At 32.6% G+C, this 21,801-nt stretch overlaps 1 protein-coding gene and 1 pseudogene across 3 annotated transcripts; one reads left to right on the forward strand and one right to left on the reverse strand.

Annotated features, from left to right (window-relative positions):
* Positions 1–4,428: 4,428 nt before the first annotated feature.
* On the forward strand, positions 4,429–11,479 carry LOC112754980 (AUGMIN subunit 3-like; annotated as a pseudogene).
* Positions 11,480–11,722: 243 nt separating this feature from the next.
* On the reverse strand, positions 11,723–20,371 carry LOC112754979 (uncharacterized). Of its 3 annotated transcripts, XM_025802824.3 has the most exons (16): positions 19,966–20,371; positions 19,552–19,686; positions 18,787–18,881; positions 18,576–18,689; positions 17,837–17,941; positions 17,656–17,727; positions 16,506–16,618; positions 15,458–15,589; positions 14,801–14,869; positions 14,651–14,738; positions 14,471–14,542; positions 14,271–14,371; positions 13,789–13,906; positions 13,114–13,173; positions 12,628–12,738; positions 11,723–12,014 (listed from the first exon to the last, which is right to left on the reverse strand). In XM_025802824.3, the coding sequence occupies exons 2-16, from the start codon at positions 19,667–19,669 to the stop codon at positions 11,904–11,906; spliced, it is 1,479 nt and encodes a 492-aa protein (XP_025658609.1). In that variant the 5' UTR covers positions 19,670–19,686; positions 19,966–20,371; the 3' UTR covers positions 11,723–11,903. The 3 variants fall into 3 exon arrangements, with proteins under 3 accessions (XP_025658609.1, XP_072077303.1, XP_072077305.1); XM_072221202.1 differs by lacking the exon at positions 12,628–12,738 and having other exon boundaries at positions 19,966–20,104; XM_072221204.1 differs by lacking the exons at positions 12,628–12,738; positions 19,966–20,371 and having other exon boundaries at positions 19,552–19,955.
* Positions 20,372–21,801: the final 1,430 nt, after the last annotated feature.

Here is a 21,801-nt window from a genome sequence, read left to right on the forward strand (position 1 = left end):
GCACTTCAAACATGAGTTAGATGTAGTGTCATTAGGATCCAAAACACCAGTATTATTTGTTTGAATATGGTAGTGTAGTGAATAACTGAATATTGGTAATTTTACATCTAAAATGCTCGATTACCATATAAATTTTGAAACTTTATATATCTATATCGCATGTCTCTGTCTTGTCATTTAAAAAAAAATTGGTGTTCTACCTGTCCGTATCTGTGTTTTGTCAAGTATCTGTGTCGATATCCATGCTTCGTAGGTCAGGGATGCTTTGGCAATATCTCTTTTCATAGTATATTTTGGGCAGATGATAAGGTTTTCTTTTAGTTCTGAAAGTAACATCTCAAGTGCAACAGAAACTATTAGTTTGCACCCACTTTGCATCCAAATCAAAATTCAGCCTAAGTGCGTGTTTGGGTTTCCGTTTACTCTTGACATAAATTCTAACTAAACTTAATTTCACTATAAATGCAATAGGCACTACCAGTTACCCTTTTTTAGCTTATATTTTCTCAGGGAGGCAACTCTGGTATAACCATGAAGCTTCGATTTGCAACAGCTAAGGCAATGCAATCACAGTGATTAGCTAACCAGGCATCAACTTAAACGCAGAAGAGCAGGTTGCGAACATTATGTAAATGACACCTACAACAATGAGGATATAACCTTTCAGTAGAAATTACATGACTCCACCCAAATCTTTGTCTTACAAAAATGTGTAGAAGGTAAACATAGTGATTTATGCAACCACAGATATGAGTACCAATGCAATGCAATATTAAATGCAAGAGGAACATAACATCTACGAATAAGAGACAAAAAAAGCAAAAATTACTACCAGAGTATGTAGCCTATGACACTAAATCCATACAAAGTAATCAGGTTGATTTCCATGCTTTATGTTCTGGCTTTTTCAGTTTTTTGGAATGTTGCGAAGTAAAAGTTTTTTGGTCTGGGATAAAGTTCTTTAGGGCTTGTTTGGGTGAGATAGTTAAGAAAAGTGGATTTTTATTCGCATTATTTTTTTAAAAGATCTTATAGAAAAATAAAAATAATTTAGCGTGTTTGGTAAATTCTAGATAGTAAAAAGTAGAGAGCACTAGAAAAATAAAAAATATCTTTTTTATCAACTTAATGGCACCTCGCAAACAAGCACTCTACTATAGATATTTCTAGCAAAAGCAAGGCAATTAGGATCAACAATATTTCTTAGCTGATGTGCGGGTGTCGATATATTCAGTTAAGTATTGTCTCAACTCTCATGAGTGTTCGGCTGTTTATGTGGTATGCCTTATCATTATGAAACGCAGTTCTTGGAAGAATGCTTCCACAGCACAAAGTTGGCTTGTTATCATTCGGGAGATGGGTAATGTTTGTCTTTTCCACTCATGGAGTTACTTCCTTGAGCTCTCATTTATAAAATCTTAATTTTTGTTTCCATTATCTGATCCAAGATTAGTGGTGAAAGATCTTTATAAATAATAAAGGAAAATGAATAGATCTACAATACATAAATATCAGAGGGATTCATCAAATCAGTCAGAGCTAAACTATATCTTATACTACAAAGCATCTTTTGAACATTTGTCATTGGAGGTGAAAGAAATATGCCTGACCAAAACACCCAATATGGCATATAATAAACTTGCTCTTCCAAAGCATCCTTGCTGACTACGGTTGCAGCGTGAGCTCAAATATAGCACCCCGGTTAAGTTTTGGTTTGGTTATTGGTTTGTTACATGGACGAGCTTGACAGCATCTTTTCCAAGTAGAATTCTATGTAGCAAAATGGTGTGATTTAGCATGTATATAGCAAACTCCACTTGTGGAATAAGCTTGTTTATTATGATGACTTGTGTAGTATATAAAATCAAACCCGCAAGCTCATAAATACTGAAATTAACATGTAATTATAAGAGATTGCCAAGGAAAATGGAAGTTTATCATTTGAAACTTTAAAGACTTTTAACAGATAAGATTCCATTGGGGGACAAAAACAGAGGGTATATTACAGAAAATGATAACATTATGCAACAAATTTTTTCTTTAAATGATTTAAAAACAATATATCTTTATTGATTTTATTTTCATCAAGGTAAAATAGCAAACTGCTGGTTTCTTAGTTTTGTTTAAACTTTTAATACTGGCATATGATGCTAAAACTTTAATACTGTGATTTCAGAAAGAATTAATTTTCATGATGTATGTTTGTCTCATTACCCCACTATCACTTTTTTAACTTTGAATTAGGACTTCACAATTTACTGGCAGTTCTCTCTTATTTTTGTGTGTATTATTACTTTCAGACTCTTTATGCCATTGATATGGTTGATCCATCTTCTTAGTTCTGATAAGTTGAGATACGTTGAAGTGCAGAGGATGGTATATATTGGCATCAACTCAGACTTCAATCAATACTACTTGGAGACAAATCTTGTTGCTGAGCTAAATCAGTGGTTTGCTAAGCAACTGAAACCGTATGTTGCAGAATTCTTCCTTCTTTATGTTTTCTTCTCATTCTGTTCTAACAAAAGACACTGCTCTTCCTTATAATATTTATAAAATCTGAGATTGATTTCTTGCTAGGGGAGGGATAGTTTTTCATAATAGTTTTTCTTGCTGAGTTTGCCACTAATAAAACAATCTAGAAGTCTAGAATGGTGAAAACAAAGAAGTTTATGAATGACATTTAGAATAAACATATTCACTTCTTACCTTTGGTCAAATCTTGTCAGTCCTGAAGCTTACTTTTAGAATAGAACCTAGTATATACATTTAGGTGTTCATACTCATGTAACATCATGTAACACATCCATCTTCTCAAGTGGTTCCTCCAAAAGAACAAATTATAAGATTCTTGTTGCAAACTGAACCACTACTGAAAATCCATTGATGATACTTGAGAGCTTTGCTCCTTCTCAAGATGTTTGTTACCTTTAAGGTATAGTGAATGATATAGTGGTATTTACTTAATATTCAAAGATTCAGAGCTTGATGTTTGTCATGCAAGATGAACTTGTTAGATAATGTCCTTTAACATTTTATCTAGATGAAAATGAAATCTTGAACATGATAATTTATTCTTCTTGAACTCTTTCTGGTGTGGTTGATTGATCCATGTCGCCGAACTTATCTTATGGGACAAGATTATTTTGGTTGTTCTTGTTGAGCTTTTTCTGTTTCTTATATTTTTTATAAAGTGATGTTTGAACTTTCTGTTAGTTATATTCTCTTTGGGTTTAATGCCCTTTTATGTTTCTTATGTATTATCAGGGTCCATTCCGACTTGTTGCTGAGGAGGGAAAATCTAAATGCTCTTGGGTGAGTCTTGATGATATCTCAATATATATATGTCAGAGGTATACCAGTCTTTCACAACTTGCTATTACTTTCCCCACTCAAATTTAATTGAACTCGTGTCTCCTTAGTAATAAGGACTTAAGTTTCTTATGTTCTTGTTGAAATTTTTATTCCACAAATATAAATATATTTGTTGTATCTATAAATATGATTTTCTACATGATGATTCCAAAACATTAAACATTAATTTCTTTGCTACATTGTGAGTGTGACAATAGGTTCAAAACTTGGACCTCATACATATATTACTACCTAAATCTCTCACCACTAGACCAATCTCAGTGGATCCTTAAGCATATAACTGAACATGCTGTCTTCTAGAAGTTCTTGCTTCTGGGCTCTGGCATTCTGTTACAACCCTCACACCTTATAGCTGCATTCCAACTTGTTGTAAACTTTTTTGTCACAAAAATCTGTACTGAACCACTCCCTGTAGTTCATGCAAAACGAATGCTCTCTGTATTTGTTATGTATATTAAATTCAAGCATACTGTGGCATGCACACAGATATAGCATATATGTTCGCTTGAAATATCTTAACATTAACAAGAACTTCTAGTTACTATTCAGATTTGCCAATAGAATAAACGAATCATTTTCTTGCTTTGTGATTGAGCAGATTTGGAAAAATCACACCATCAACGTGTATCTGAGTTGCAACGGCTTCGATCAGTGTATGCTCTTATCCTATAAGATTGCAACGATTACATGCTTCTGTTATGTGTGAGAAGTTGAAGTTCTACCCAGATCTACATGTAAAAGCATGCCTACATCATTGCCAGTTCGTTATACAAATTGTTCTGCTTTTGATGTTCTGTGATGACTTGACATGAAATCTTGATTATCCTGCTTTTATTCCAATTTTGTCTTAGTACCATTGAGTTCATATTTTGGGGTAGTTGATTTTTGGGTACTTTTTGATCCATTAGACTGGATACTATTGCTAGTCTCTTTCTGAGGTTCTATTAAAAGTTTGACTGGTTATATTGTCTCTAACATATCACACAGATTTGGAATAAGTGAAAGGCAATGGGTGGAAGCACAAGTTGAAAATGCCAAGCAACAGGCTATTTAATGACACTTAAATCTCAGGTTCATCAGATGAAGCTCACATTCATCTTGATCTTCATTCTCTCAGGTATCCTCAACATGATTTATTTATTGCAAGTTGATAAAATAGGAGAAAAGTTTCTCGAGTTCTGTAGTTGCAGTGTTAGGACTCATTTGGCATGCTTGATAGGATAAGCATTGACAAGATAAAGCCCTAATAATATAAGGTTCGATTGACAATTGTATATTTCCTAACAAAATTTAATTTTAATACTATACATATATCAAAGTCCAATCAAAATTTGATCTCGTCTTCCAACATATGGTCAAGTTATATTACTATTTTATTGTATATAACTAAATTTGTATTAAATATTATTTATCCATGTAGCCGACCCCTCCTAGTGGGATATGCCTTTGTTGTTGTTGTTGTTGTTGTTGTTGTTTGTTTGTTTTTTGGAAAAATTATATTGACCTTCCCTGAGGTCTTTTTAATTACATTTACAACCTTTAAATGTCAATTACCTCCCCTTGCCCTTTAATGACAGGTAAAATGATTTTTTTTTTTTTTCACTAAAAACCACATGTCTTTCATGTGATTAGACTTGAATGGATGGATAGATAATGTTAGGACTGTATCTATCTGTAATGACTTTAAATTAACTATAGCTGAGTTATTTTCTAAATTTTGTGTTTTTTTTAATTGTTTATGTAATCATATCATCTGGTATAATGTTCAGGAGAAAGTATTCTGAATTGAAAGGAGAACTTTCGAATCTGTATAGCCGCGAGGAGAAATTGCTATCAGAGGTTGGTTGCTACATAGATTCCAAGGCTTGTTCTGCCTTCTAGCAAATATTGATATTGCCAATAGAAATCCTTGAACTTTTCTAAGATGCCACACCATTAGCATTTAGTAGTTTTTTTTATGTACTATTTGCATATTGAAGGCTCAATGTTTTCATTCATCCGGTATTTTGAAAATTTGTCCCTATTCTAGCTACATTTTAAGAACATAAATGTTAGTCAAGGCCTAGAAACTAATTTAGTGTTGTGCTACTGTTAGTGTTTCCAACTGCAGTTGAACACTACGATTCAAAAACATTCATTTGACATGCATTGTATTTCTCCTATTGAAGTTTTCTTTTTATGCATGATGATTTTCACCAATTCAACCATATAATTATATCATATTATCTTGACAATCAAGCTTACCGGATTTGAAAAAGTTCGGCATCAATCAATATGTAATTCAATAGTCATAGTTGCTTGTATTTTAAAATTATAATAAACGCAAAAGTAAATTGCTATGATGACATGTTAAATCAATTCCAAATTTTATAAAATTTTATTACATTAATATATATAGTGAGATGTTCGAATTAATAGTTGGATTGATGAAATTTATTGTGTATAAGAAGTTTTTCAACTATGTAAGGCAACAAAACAAGACTTACACAGGGTGAAATGGATCCTACTCTATTATAAATCCCCTGTATATTGGTAGTTTAATTCAGTTTTTATATGTATGTTGAATGATGTGTTTTTTATTCAGTTTCTAATGTATGTGACCTGCAATTTCAATTTTTAAAATTCATTGAGTTGTAATGTTCATTTCTGTCTTGTGACAAGTGTCCATGTTACTGTTTCATCGGCTGATACCATTCCCTGGAGTGTCAGGGAAAAAAAAAAAGAACACCCGGATTCCTTAAAGTTAAAAAGAAAAATGTTTTTCTGAAGAATCTCAACAATGTAACTGCACTGTAACTCCAATCGTTAAGTTAAAACAATGCCCAGTCAGGAATTTATCTGAATATTTATCGCTTCTTTGTGCACAAAATGTTTCACTATTTATAATTGTTTCTCTTTACATTTACACCCTTTTATCTAATTGCACCTTTTGCCCCTTTTAGACTATTCCAGATTTGTGCTGGGAGCTAGCTCAACTCCAAGACACATATGTTTTACAGGGTATTATGAACTTTTTACTCTGAAACTATACAGATCAAATAATTCACTTTTACTATCTTAGTCTTTACTTTTACATGACTCCTTGTTCAAATTTTCTATGATCCAATTTTTCTGCACTCTAGGTGATTATGATTTGAAGGTCATGCGCCAAGAGTACTACATTAACCGGCAGAAAACTGTAAGCTTAGCTCCTGATTGCTAATTTTGAATACTTCTTGTGTTTATGTCTTTCACTATTGGATGTATTTGTATTCATTTGTATTTACATGAGATTGTTCCCTAAACTATAAGTTATATGGCAGTTAGTCAAACATTATTTTGATGCACAAACCATTGGATTTGCATAATTCCACTAGGTGAGGTTGGCTAAATGGATTAAATGACACCATTGGTCTTCCTTTGTCTCTAGCCACTGTCTATCTTCCATCTAATCTATCCTCTTTCACTGGATGTTCTATCAATTCCTGGTCTTCTTCCAACATGTTTAAACCAGGTTGAGATTTCACTATGCTTTAAACAATAGGTGTTACTTCAACTTTCTCTCGCATATCTTTGTTCCTTATTCTATCCATGCGTGTATAATCGTTCTTCCAGATTTCGTTGATGCACTCATCTATGATCAAAATCTCATCATTCCTATACATACGCTCTTTCTTGATTTGCTTAATCCCATTTTTCTCTCTTAGCCGTCTTATACCTTTCCCAAATTTCCACATTTTTGTCACAAAGATTACTCTTTAAAGCATTCTCTCTTTACCTTGACTTTCTCTTGCACACGCTTGTGTCCCACCACCACAATTCTTTATCTCTTGTCCCAATATCTTGTTTGCCAACAGTTTCTTTGCCACTTTACTGATAACTTCTATCATCTCACCCCATATCTCTTTAGAACTTTCATGTCCTTCCCACCTTGCTTCTGTCTTTTGGAGTTTCTTTGTTTCTCACTTTTCATTTGCCACCACCTGATCGTTGGGTTCCTTTCTTGACGACTTATCTTCATCTTTCGCTGGGCACGGAAATCCATATCAAGCACCCTATATTGGGTGGTCAAACTCTTGAAATAATTTTGCAGTTACTAAGAAATTTTCGGTCTGATTTTCTAAGCAAAAAGAAATCTATTGGAGAACTTGTCATCCCAGTCTTATAAGGTGTTTATTTTGCTTGTCATACCCTACTCTCTGTGTTCACTATTCTAAATCCATGACCCATGCTCATTTAAGTCTTCTCCCAAGAAAATCTTATTTTCTAATGTCTTGTATTAAACCTTCCATATTTTCCCAGAACCTTGTCTTGTGTTTCTTTTTTTTTCAAACCGACTTGTGGTGCATAGGTACTAATTTCATAAAAGACCTCCCATTCCACCACAAGTTTTAGTGGTGATGATCTGATTTCCTACTCTTTTAACATCTAGCACATCTTTCTTCTAGTGCGTATCAACGATAATGCCCACCTCATTTCTATTCTTCACCATCCTATATACCAAATTTTAAATCCTGAAGTGTCCAACTCTGTTACTTTTGCCCCCACCCATTTCGTTTCTTTTATGCACATAATGTTAATCTTTCTCCTTGTCATAGTTTTCACCATCTCGATAGATTTTCCTTTAAGTGTGGCTATAGAGCATGTTCCAAATTCCTCCATAATTCCACATAGGAAAAACAAAGATAAAAATCAATGGTACATATATGAACATGACAAGGTTGTGTTCATAGAGGATCAAAATTCTTCTGAGCACTCTCCTTCCTCCTTATTCCTGCAATTTACGTATTCCTCTCTTTTCACCTAATGGAAGGTGTTACAATTATCATTAAAGACAAATTTTTAATCTTTAACTTGATCGTGTATAACATTGTGCATAATTATATCTAACATTTGAACTTTTGTATATGTATCCAACCTTTCCTAAAGGGCGCTCAATTTTTGTGGCAGTTCATAAACCATCTTATAACTCTACTTGCCAGGCATCAGTTGTTAAAGATAGCCTGCCAATTAGAAAAGAAGAACATGCTTGGAGCCTATTCGCTACTAAAAGTCATAGAGTTAGAGTTGCAAGCCTATGTGTCTGCAACAGAGGGACGGGTGGTATGTATTCCTACAATTTACATTTCCTATGTTTTTTCATCTTTTATTTGCTTTATTTTTTCTGTTGAGCTGTTATTTGTTTACTTATCGTGTTGTTAACTGCAGTTTATTTGTTTTAGGTAATGGTATTTCCTTAATTTGGTTTGATTTCTCCTTTTTACTACATAACCTGTCTAAATGTTTGCTGATGCGTTCATCTGGAGATAATGCATGATATTTACGTTTCTTTTTAACATGTGCATTTGAAATTATGTGACGTGTTAGTATATCTTGTCTTTACTCAAAAATGATGAGGGCAGACAGGCAAACATTATGTTGTATCCTTGGTGAACTGCCTGTTGCAGTTGGTGATTAAAAAGAAAGAGTTGGAAAGTATTTTCATGATGTGATGTTAAGGAGTATGGATAATCTTTTTAATTTTTATAGTAGAAAAGAATTCTTTTGAGAGTTTGAGACTTGCATAGAAGTTCAGAAATAGAAAAATACTTTGTTCCAAACACTCTCTTAGTCAAATCTCTGAGAAAAGGTTGAGCTTAGCTTTGCTCCAAGTGATGCAAGCAACCAAATTTTTTCCTAAATTAAGTAGTGTGTCACAGAAATCTTAGGGATACAAGTATTCTTTATTTAGAAGTTTTGACCTCTCAAAACCGTGAATCTGACCCTCAAGAACTGGTCCATGAAGCTTGGACACACATACACCCAACATTCATCAAATAAGACTTTAGTACTTGGTAGTTTATGAAATAAAAGTACTTTTTCCCAGTCAGCATTGAACTTAATTAACCTAAATCTATATAGGGATATGGATTTGGTTAACTTGACATTTCCTATAATTTACATCAAATCCCAATAATCAATATCATATTATGGTGTACTGTTGAACTATTTTTACATTCAACTTCATTTTGGATTGTTTTGCAGTGTCGGTGTCTGGCCCTTATTCAAGCTGCATCAGATGTTCAAGAACAAGGGGGAGTACATGACAGTGATAATTTCTTGCATGCTATTAGAGACCTACTAAAAGTTTATTCAAGTGAGTATATTTTTTTTAGTGATCTATTCGTGTTATATTGGATTCGTTAGCCTTCTAATTTTATACGTTGTCATTGTCTAACTGTGTCATTTTCTTTTTTTCCCCAGATACTCAGGCTGCATTATCGACATATGTATCAGCACCAGGCATTGTCCAGCAGATATCAGCTCTCAATTCAGAGTTGATGACCCTTCAGTCAGACCTTGAGAATTCTCTTCCTGAAGACAGAAATAGGTGTATTAATGAACTGTAAGTATTTCTTTTATTTATTTATATATTTAAGAAAATGAATTATGCATGTGAAGGTTTCCTTTCAAGTTTTGATGCCTTTTGATTTAACAGAGAGACCTTTGTATGTTACTGTATCATTAGGATTTCTTAGGCCTCAGTTGACTAGTGCAGACAGCAGTATACTTAAGGATGCAAAAGCATAATCTTTCCATTTAGGGTTAGGATACATCGACACCATTATAAATAGAAGCTACCCAAATATTGTATTCCCATTCATATTAATAGTTGCTGAATGCTTAGTGTAATATATACACAAGCTTTTCTTTTTCCTCCCCCCTCCCCCCCCCCCCCCCCAAATAATGGTTATGCGTTTCCCTTTAGTTCCCTATTTTTTGTTGTGATTATTATGTTGAATGTGAAGGAATTTTTGTTTTCATAATAGGTGCACCCTCATTCAAAGTTTGCAGCAACTGCTCTTCGCATCTTCAACAACAGCCCAGCCTATTCTAACCCCTCGGGTATGACTTTCAGATTTGACTGGATGCAGTCTTCATTTCGCTGTTGCCATATTACAATTAGTTGTCTTATCTGGATTTAGCTTCTCACATTTATGAATCATTGTATAAGTGGTTAATCTTATTGAACTAATCTTGAGATTTGGATCAATAGTTTTTTCCAGTTCATCTGAGCTTTTCGCCTTACCTTTCGATCTGAAATTATTCCGCTTTGACATTTGTGATGTTGCATCAGCCATTAATGAAAGAGCTTGACGAAATGGAAAAGATGAATGGAAAGCTCTCGGCTGCTGTGGAGGAGGTCACACTCGAGCATGTCAAGAAGAATGAGGTAATGTGATTTATACACACTACAAACTACCTTTCTCTGCAATTTTTCATCTGTTGGTAATTTTCTTAACTTAATTCCTAGGGGTGTCAGATCCGATTCGCATATCCGCAGTGTTTATCCGAATCCAATCCGAAAATTGCGGATATTGATTCGATCCGCAAAGCTATCGGATTGGATCCGATCCAAACACTAATCGGATCGGATTGCGGATTTTGTGTGGATATCCGCATATCCGCAAAAAATAAAGAAATAAATAAGTAAATATTCTTTTTATGTTTTATTTCAACAAATAATTATCATATATGTTGTATTATTTTAATTTATTATTTAAAAAAATATGTTAATATTATAAGAGTAAACATATTTAAAAGAATAGAAAAAATGGATTTTATTGATATTTTTTTAATAAAAATAAGCTTTTAAAAATATGTGTTTTGCGGATATATCCGATATCCGATCCTCAAATGTGTGGATAAGATCGGATCGAAATTTTGGTCATATCCAATCCGTGTTCACTCCTATTAATTCCTGTTATGTTTAATAATAATAATAATAATAATAATAATAATAATAATAATAATAATAATAATAATAATGTCATTGAAACATTATGTGTTGAGTGGTATTGAACTCATTCTCACACATTGTGTTGACTAATTTGCACTAGATTGTGAAACATCATTCGCAAGAAAGTGGACTTCAAAGGAGAGTCTTCGTTGATTTCTTTTGCCACCCAGAGCGTTTGAAGAGCCAAGTCAGGGAACTGAATGCTACAATCAGAGCCTTACAAATAACTTAGGAAAAAAAATTAATGTAATTCTTGCTAACTAAACTATAAATGTATAATACATCGTGTTATTACAAAAAATATTGTCAAATATATTAAGAGTAATTTATACAGCTCTTTGGATATATTTCAAAAGTACCTAAAATTAGTATTACAAATAGTTCATTGTTATTATATTATATTTTATTTCGAAAAGAATAGTTACATGTTTAGTAAAAGTGAAGTACCTTAATAAGTTCCTAGGGGAAAGTCACAACTATTAAATGAAGGACACATTTTCGGCATGCTGACCCACACATGGAAGAATTAACGTCATGCTGTCCTTGTAATAATTTCACTAAATACATTACTTTTGATTTTGAAAATCATTAAAAAGAAAACATTCAATTGAGTGCATTTTAGAATCAGGGACAAGGTTTTATGAACAAAGAAAATATTGAAGAAGTAAACATAATACAGAATACACACATTGACATAAACTTACACGACAGAAAGCAGAAATTAACATGTACATAAGAGAGATAATAAAGCACACTTTTGAAAACATCATCAAGGATGGATGGCTCCCTGTTTTGCCTTAAGAACAAGCTCTTCTGTTGTAGTGCCAATGATCTCATTGGCCCTTTTCAGCCCAACACACTGATACCTTCCAATAGTATCCTGCATTTTCAAGGCAACCCACCATTCAACAAATAATAAAATCTAATCACCAAGCAATCATAACAGATAACCAAATCCATCAAGCTAGTAGCTATTGTTGACGGAGAAGAAAATCTAACCAGTCTTTGCCAGAAATCAGTGGCAATTTATATGATAAAATGTTCTTGGATCCAAGTTTTCATCCAATGACCAAGGACAATGTCACTTTATTATGACAGCAAAGTTCTAGCAAAATTTCTGGTTGTCTAGTATTTTCCCTTACCACGGATACTGGAATGAAGTCACCAGAGATTTTGCGGCTAGGGGGCTGGAGAAATCTCCTTAAGGGTGTTGGGATTTTAACACTACAAGACTTGTCTTCCCCTCCCCTCTCCCTTCCAAATTCTTACTCACAAACAACCCCCAAGGCATGTTGGGTTTGTGAAAATGTTTCCTATTTTCATTTTCATGGATTTTATTAAAGAAAAAGTGAAAGATATAGAGAGGTGTCTAATGAATTAGAGATAAAAAGAAGTGTAAATAACGGGAACAAGAGAACAGAAAATAGAACATTCCTGCAGAGATAAATGAGATAATCAGTTGAGAGTTTAGAAAGAGTGAATTTTAATCTCACCCGCGTAACGATTCCCAATTTCTCTAATTTCCCAACTGCATCATCCACATCAAAATTACAATCCTCCCCGAACTCTTCTTTGATTAATTCCTCACACCATTGATCAAGATCCTGATTAACATCATCAGATAGCATGCCAGTACTCAAGTAATGCATAAAACAACCTTGGTCACTAAGTACAAATTGATTTTCTAGATAAAAGAACACGGTGGTTGAGACTTGAGAACAGGAGGAAGATTGCTAAAAGGGTGTTTGGTTTCTCTTTTCAATTTCCATTGATATGCTTTAATTGCAAATTCAACATGTCACATTGTTTTCAGTTTTGTTTCATGTTCCCAAAGTTAACAAATATGGAGATACCAAGACTCAACAAAACCCCCCAAAACAGGAATAAAAATAAATTATAGCATTTTTGTAATCATTAATGAAACCACACTACTCAAAACTAAAACAGAAAACAAACCACCTTATGTCAGTACAATTTACCTGTCTTGTAGCTTTGCCTTGTTCCATCAAAATAAAGAATGATACTATTACCTCTTTGACCTGCAAATTTAAGAGTCTCATATTAGCAGCTGTGCATGGTTACAAGTGGGATTAAACCTCAATTTGAGGCTAGCAAATGATCTTCCAACAATATGGCACAAATAGTAGATAGATTAAGTTACCCTTGTGTTAAAAAACAAGGATAGCATATCGGTATTGACCCCCAACCTCTATGTATGGTTGTTATTCATAAGATTTTGATATTTTTATTTGTAGGGTTATAAATTTCAAAACTTATACATATTTAGCAAATATCAATATTGGTTACAACTTGATAGATATCTAACAAAAATTTGAGGAAAACTAACTTATTAGTGACTCCAACTAAGATGATGAACAGAAAACAATTTAGTTTTGTGATGAGCAAATACCTCAGGAAGTGGGGTTAAGCCTTTTTTAAAGTAAAAAGCTATGGCATGCATGAACTGGCTTAGCACTGTTGCGGCCCAGTTTGGGCAAGTCCAGACTTACTTTTGGCCAATCACCATTATCAAGTGTTATTAGAATTGGCTAGCCGTCTTATTTTCAAACAATTCTAAAAGGTAGAATCACTAATGAAAATTATCACTATATTATGACAAGTAATGACATTAAGAGCATTAAGGCAGCATTTACCTCCTGTTGAATGACATCATCACACAAATGCAGAAGGGTGCCCTTTCCACTGTCTAGTTGTTTGTCGTACATCGACTGTGTAATCAAATTTTGGTACTGAGCCAAGTTTGCCTGAAACCTATGGGAAATAAAATCAGTAGGCACAATGGCTAACAGAATCTTTATGGAAGAAAAATGCTATGCTACCAGAGGACAGTGCCAGGTCTTAATAAACAATTTTGATGACATAGTTGAGTGGACCAAATTGTATCTTTCTTCCTACTCCTGATTTCCTTATTTTTACACTTCTACATTGTAGTCTTGACACATCATTCTATCAAACCATATTCAGGAAAATTTTCACATTCTAGATGTATAGCAGTGTTGTTTTTTAATTGCATTTACTACCATATGATAACTTGATAGTGGAAATAACAGTCAATGTGATTAGTGTGTAACGACTAATCCAGTGAAAGGAGATTAGAAACAGTTGAAATACTTACGTGAAGTATGTCTTGGCGATATAACCAACAACTGTGGAAAGAACAGCAATAATGACAAACCAATCAGCTGTAGGCATTTCAAGTGAACTAACTACGGCAACCTACAAAGAAGAATATCAAAGATTCAAAGTGCATTAGTTCAGGATGAAGAGAAACAATAAGACTGATCAAAAGATGCAATTGAGATCAGAAAAACTAACCAGCCCAACAATAGCTGATCCAAGAAACTTTACCCAATCCATTGGAGTTAATCCAGGGTTTTTCTTTTCTGGCTGTCAAGTAAAAAGTTCTTGATCAGGGTCACCATTTGGTTTATTGATAATTAAACACTATCAGAAATCAAATTATTCTTAAAATGCTTTATAGATGAGGTAACTCACAAGAACTATCTCCATATCAGCCATTGGAATGTCTTTAAAATGCTTCACAAATATTCCTCGCTCTGCTTTTGATTTGGTACCAGCTCTCCTGAGGAAACAATCTCTTAGATTTTAACCTTCTAATAGAACTTGAGATATAAGGGGATCTACCTGTATACTACAATTATCTTATCAAATGTTGGTTCTTGAATCGTGGTCTTGCCCACCAAATTGCGGAAACTGGCAATTGCAGAAAATTGTTTCATGAGAGGCGACTATCTCCGCACATTCAAAATTTATGCAACATAGAAACATGAGCATAGCATTTTCATGAGAAAAACACGATCACATATACTTCTACACAAAGGAGCAGATAGACTAAATATAGGTGGAACTTTCAGCCATTTGAATTGATTTGTAAACCCATGATCAGATCTTAAAATGACCTTTTCAAACATGACTGAAACTTTATTCACCATGATAAACTTGCTACTTTACCAGTACATAACTAAAGGAAGATTCAGATGCTCAATCTAGGCTGACTACTAGCTTAGAAATGATCATTACTTGTGATTCTAGAACATCCAACATTAAACAAATATTTAGTGATATGTAGAAATTAATAAGAATTTAGATCTTCAGTTGAATGGAAGCTTCCAAAAATTAACAAGCTTCCAAAAATTAACATTTACATAAAACTGAGATTATGAGAAGCAGCAGATAAGAGACCTTGCCTGGATAGAAAACAACATAAGAGAGTAACAAGGAAAAAGAAAAGGATAAACAGTAACAGCAGCAAGAAAAATAGGAGAGAAATGATAATAGGACCTTAGTTGCATATTTTCAAGGCGTATCCGTTCAACGAACAAGTCTACCCCATTTTCAGAGTTAATTTCATCATCCTTCTTTGGATTTGTGTCATTATGCCTTTTTGGCTTTCTTGATAAAAGTTTTTCCAACCTACAAGCACCATAGCGTTAAAAGTGCTTCCTTTTTTTTGGAAAAAGACCAAGAAACATGAAATGTAAATTATAGTATTTTCACATGTATAGTTCCTAATATGGTATTGAAGTATTGAACTATCACTGCACATGAAGAGTTTATGGTTGTAGGGAGTGATACCCCAAATCAGTTCTCAAGAAATTTTTAGTCAGACACTTTAATCATCAAATTTTAATCACCAAATCAATCCTGACATCAAATTTTGGTTAAAAGTTAGACAAATCTTTCCCTAAAAGTTTCTAAAATTCTCAGATCGGTCCATACATATAGACGAACAATCTGATGCAGGAACTGATTTGTTAGAGAAATAAAAGTTTGGAAACTGATTTGGTTATTAAAATTTGTTTGAGGACTAAAATATTCCACTAATAATTTCTTAGAAACTAACTTAGGGTATAGGCAAGCCAGGAGAAAAGTATAGAGTAAGTTAGAGAATAATATCAAATTGATATTCTTAGTTTCATATATTGTGTTGCTGTGTTGGTAACAGAAAAAGACCTATCTCCAATTATAATAATGCTAGACTCCTAATCATAATTAAAAGAAGGGGAAATTTCATGCAGTAAAACAAAATACAACAACGAACCCTAAGAGATCATCTAAGATACTACATGATATTCTCTGATATAATTACAATAAAATGGGATATTCTCATATCCGAACATTATTGACTATAACTCGTACAATAACAACTTGGTGATATAGATTAGACAAGACTATAGTATCACCAAAACGCATGCAAGTGAGAAAATAAGTAGTGTACTTTTAATGGTTTCATTGAGAGAAGTATTAACAATCAATTTCATCACTTATGATAATGCATGAATATTAGCAACAATTTAAGATATAGTTTCCAGTCCTAGAGTTTGCTTACCTAGTTATCCTTAACAAGTATGCCCACAAGCGTGCAATGAGCATGTCCACTTTCTCCATGATAAAGAGGTCAGTTGTTCGATCAATTCCAATGCCACGACGAAAGATAACATACTAGAATAATAGAATGTATTAGCTTGTAATTTAACGAACTTTGAGAAGCAAAAGAAAAAGTTTGGTATTTGAATGTACAGCCCACTTGTTTTGGCAAATTCAACCTTTTAGATCCAATGAATAATACTAATAACAATAGTTGTTGACCAGCCTTTACAACATACTGTTAGAGAGAGGCATAAGTCATAGATATGCTGCAGTCAGTCATCAAATAAGTAACAAGTGAACAATATCTAGTGATCCAAACAAACACAATGAACATTCTTATTCTAAAAACTTAGGTCTCAAGTTGATGTCTTCAAGAGTCGATGGCAACATAACATCTCAGTCAATATGATTTCATGTTGGACTGCCAATTCTCATATCTAAGTGCAACTCTGCCAACATTTAGAAGATTCTTCCTTTCGTGTCAGAAGAACTAAAAATACATCACTATAAAGTGTTATAACCCAAGGAGTAGCTACTACGGGTCATTTTCAAGAACGCCTAGTCACCTTTACCTCATTACACAATGGATTCAGTAACATTATCCTATTGAGTCAAGAAGTTGCTCATGCAAACCACTTGCATTGCCAAAAGACCAAATAGAAATTATTTTCTCTCCATTGCCCTACAGCATTTTCGATTATCGGAAAAGGTGTAATTCCCTTGTCAAAAGTCAAAACCATCATTAATATAGATACCTCCTAAAAGATTTTTATCTTTTCATTACTCGATTTTGGCAGCCTAAATTTGAAATGGGACCCCTAATTTCAAGTATTAATGCATCCTTAAACCCCCTCTCCCTGCTTTTATTTGAAAAATCAAGACTTTTCTTCTAAAATTAATATCTAGTAATCAATCAGCATAAAATAAAGATTTCAATTTGCGAAAAATTCAAAACACCATTCTACAAACCAAAAGAAGGCAAAGCTTCAAACACCATTCAACCTTCAATTCTACACACATGCACCCCCATCCTTCGTAGCCCAGATAACAAAATAATAAATACCGAGGAGCCAAGAAACTTTAGATGGATAAGTAATTCAAAGGCATACCTTATCACAGAAATGTGGAAGGTTATCGTGAGGGTGATTTTCAAAATATTTCTTCAGAAGTGTCTTGTCAAGCTTTATAAGAAAAAAAAACAGACATCAGCAACAGTTAGCACTTAGCAGCATTTAATCAAGTTTAATAAGTCAACCCTTGCCTACTAAGGAGAAGATATTATGCACAAACCTTAGATTCATCCACTTTAATGGGAAGGTTTAGAAGATACTGGCCTGATTGTGCAACCTCAATCTCATCCTCACTTACTATCTTGAAGTTGCTTTTTTCCATGACCTGCATGAACAATAAAAGAATCTTCAGATATAATTGAAAAAAATATTTTCAAATATGGTAATGGTACTTTATTTCGCTCAATCCCTAGTAATTACAACTAGATAAATCTTAATTATCAAATGCATCTTCCTTCTTTTGCATTTTCTTGAGAATTAGATATGCATTGTGGTTAACTGGTTACTCAAGTTATACCAATATCTTAAGTCATGTCCAAACCCTTTTGATGTATCCACAATGGTTAATAGGGGAAAAAATTTCAAACCCATTACTTTAGCTCAATAAAGAGAGTGGACTAAACAAACAGCTGAAGGTAGAGGAAAACCTATTAAAACCTAAGGTGAACATATTAAAATAGATTTAAATTAATATTTTTCAAGTTTAAACACATATATGATTTTTACAATAGAACACTATCATGTCGTTAATCCATATAGACAATTTCACCTGGTAAACTCAATGCATACAGCCATTTCAACAAACTTCTCTACTATCTCATCTTTCATCCACATCATAAGTTGAGTTGTTCATACATTAATATATCATTTGTTACTTGTTTTTCAGATGTATATCATATTAAGATGTTCCCTAGCTAATTGTCAGCATCAGTAAGTAATGCGGGAAGTGGCAAGTGTACCTGAAATAGGTACGTCAAGAAATTCTGCTCTAGTACATCAATTTCCTGGTTAGATAACTTCTGCTGTTCAAGCTTCTGTGCCCCACTTACAGGGTCAAAGAGGGAGTAGAGTTGCTGAAGGTAGTAGATACAAAGAAATTAGGCTCTACGCCTCTACAACAAGAAGATATTGATAACTGTGTCAAAAGAAAGATCAAGCAATGAATGATACCATCAAGTCCTCAAATTGTAGGAGGTACCACGCTCGAATCGTGTACTCTACTCTCTTGCAGAGCTTCAAGAACTCAGCTCGATCGGAACTGTGCTCTATGTATATTAATCAATAGACTCAAGTCACAAAGAGAACAACAACTTTGGAAAAAACTGTTGCTATATTTCTACACCAAGATAGAAGATAACAACCAATGACTAAAAAAATCAAAATATGAATTAAGTGTTAGAGATATTAACCATTCATGAGCCTCCTTCCAGCAGCTTAAGTTTTTAGGACAAGTGGTACCATGACATGGCATTAAAACTTATATGACCGAAAAATCTAGAGTTCGATCCTTATTAGGCCCCAAAAAGAACTTAGCGTAAGGCAAAATTAAGAAGAAAAAGAAAGCCTATACAAAAATTAAGCAAACCAAAAAAGGCTCTTGCTTGAAAGAATGTGTTAGAGATATAACTATTCACGTGTATGTTTCTTTCAGCTTAAGCTTTTGGGAGAAGTAATTTTAAGACAACAAGACCACTAAAATGCAAAATCAAATAAAGGGGGGTACACATTAATATTGAATTTCATCCGAAATTATAGTTGTAAAGGGGAGAAAGCAACATTCATTCTATACTTCTATCTCAAGACACTATTCAAAGGATAACCCCAAATTCAGAATACCAAATATAGCATCACAAAGTTAACTTAACGACACAAAAAAAATCCTTTATGACAGCAACAGCATAGAAACAAATTCAAAGTTACCAACAAGAGTAGTACCAATAAGATTGGCCAAGGACATGATGAGCCTTGGTTTCAGAATTGGAATCACAGATTCACGCTCTAAACGAATTACATCTTTCTTCTTCTTCTGATCCGTTCCTTCCGAATGCGCCATTTTTTGTCACCTTCAAGCTACACTTCTAGCAGTTTCAGCAAAAACACTCCCAAAGCCCCCAAAACAAAATAAAAAACAAAAAAAAATCGAAAATTGAATCAGTGAAAGAGCAAGGAAAACGTTTTGATGCTAGAGAAAACCCGTTATCATGGACTTGGATTTCATGCTTCACATATAGTAACGTAAAAAACCCCACAACTAGAAATGGAAAAGAATCTTATCATTCCTTTTAGGTGGGTCACACCCAAAGTGCGGTTTTTGTGGAATCACACCTTGGTTTGTTCCCGAAACCTTACCTTTATTGTTTATTCAGATGGAGAAGCCACTGTTCTTCACTCAGTTTGAAGCTTGAGGGAAGGGGACAGAAACAAAAACGTCATATATGGTGGAGTAATTATAAATTTATAATTATGGTGGTTACCGTTCATATTTTTAAATTTTTGTAACATTTTTTTTATTTTTTAAATTAAAATATATTTTTGAATATTAAAAAATACTATTTTAATTTTAAGAACATTTTTTAAGTGTAATTAAAATTGTACAATTACCTTAGCCATAATAATGATACATAGGATAACATGTAGATATATAGTGTATATAATTTAATAAGATTATATCCTCTTTATGTAATTATAAGGCTTTTTTTTTTTTAATCAAAGGTATCATTTTTATCATTGAATTGAAAAATCAATTACAAATTTCAATTGTCTACATGTAGAGTGCACCAGCAAGAAAAAGGGGTTCTCAAAAGGAAAAGGAAAAAAAAAAAAAAGAAAGAAAAGCTAACAAACAAAAACAGAGTTGTTGGAGTTAATAATTAACATTATCTCCCAGAAATTATTTATTTTTTAAATTAATTTTTAAAAAATTTAATTAATTAAACTCATTCTTAAAAAATTTAAATTAATTATAGTAGTTTTTTATTACTTCTAATAACCATATTAAAAATAACTGAATAATTAACGCGTTATGTGATAATTATATAAATTCTAATTCCATCTCATTCATAGATGTATGTTTTTTATTATCAATAACTAACTTTTTTTTTTTTTGGCTCAAACCATATGTCTCCGATTACTCATATGTTTAGCGACAAGAAATCTTCGATTTTTTTTTCTCCATAATTTTTTTTAGATTTGTATTACCATATAAAAAGTTAATTTCTTTTACATCTGTAGAAGATACATGTGGTTATTAGAAGAACATTGCGTGTTATGCAAGAATATTATTTTTTTTTGTCATATAAATTGAATAACTTCCAATCTTAAATCACCATAATATATTCACACTATACACTCATTCACACAATATTAAAGAATTCATATTCAATACTTAGCACGCATTTTCGCCAAAGTTCGAATTCGAATGCAGCATATAAAAAAGCATAGAATTTACCATTCAAGTTAGAGAATTTAATTAGATTTATTGACTTTTCTTTTTTAAGAGGTCCTGACCCAAACAATTGGCCTCATCAAAATAGATAAAAAAAATTTTAATGGTAAGGCCTTAATATTCTTATTAGACAAATATTTAATATCATACTCAACTATTTGTCACAAAACAAATAATTAGATATTAGGTCAAATATTAGTGGATATAATAATATTGATTTAATTTATTTATATGTTTAAGATCATAATATTTTAACATAATTGTAATTCATAGCAATATCAATGCAACTTCTAGCCCTAAATACAAATGAGGGGTATATTTGTCTTTATCGATATATTATTTTTCTCTCATGGTAAGTTATAAAAGATTGATTTCAGGGTTACGTTAAAAAAAATTATTTTATTAAACTTAACACACAATAATATTTATTTTGTTAAATTTAATTTAATATCAACACTATGATAAAAATTTAATAAGTAGTCATAATGTATAAAAAATTAAAAATTAAAAATCAATATAGCCAGAGACAGATCTAGATTAGAGAAAAAGGAGTACTTATTCTTATTGGGTGATGAAAAATTAATAATAATTATATATAAATAAATATATTTGAATCTATTATTATATTATCTTTATTTCTATATTAAATTATAAATTATTTTTTTGAAAATTATGTTAAAAAAATATTTTGTTAAATTTAATATGTAATTATATATATCGCATTAAATTTAATTTAGTAT

The sequence above is a fragment of the Arachis hypogaea genome, chromosome 16 (genome assembly GCF_003086295.3).
Source record: "Arachis hypogaea cultivar Tifrunner chromosome 16, arahy.Tifrunner.gnm2.J5K5, whole genome shotgun sequence".
In the NCBI taxonomy this organism is placed as follows: Eukaryota; Viridiplantae; Streptophyta; class Magnoliopsida; order Fabales; family Fabaceae; genus Arachis; species Arachis hypogaea.

Coding starts and splice junctions, on each gene's coding strand:
- LOC112754979 (XM_025802824.3), bottom strand. CDS start 19,669: ATGGCGCATTCGGAAGGAACGGATCAGAAGAAGAAGAAAGATGTAATT. Junction 18,882..19,551: donor GTCCTTGGCCAATCTTATTG/GTACTACTCTTG, acceptor TAATATACATAG/AGCACAGTTCCGATCGAGCT. Junction 16,619..17,655: donor TTCCACATTTCTGTGATAAG/GTATGCCTTTGA, acceptor CTATTATTCTAG/TATGTTATCTTTCGTCGTGG.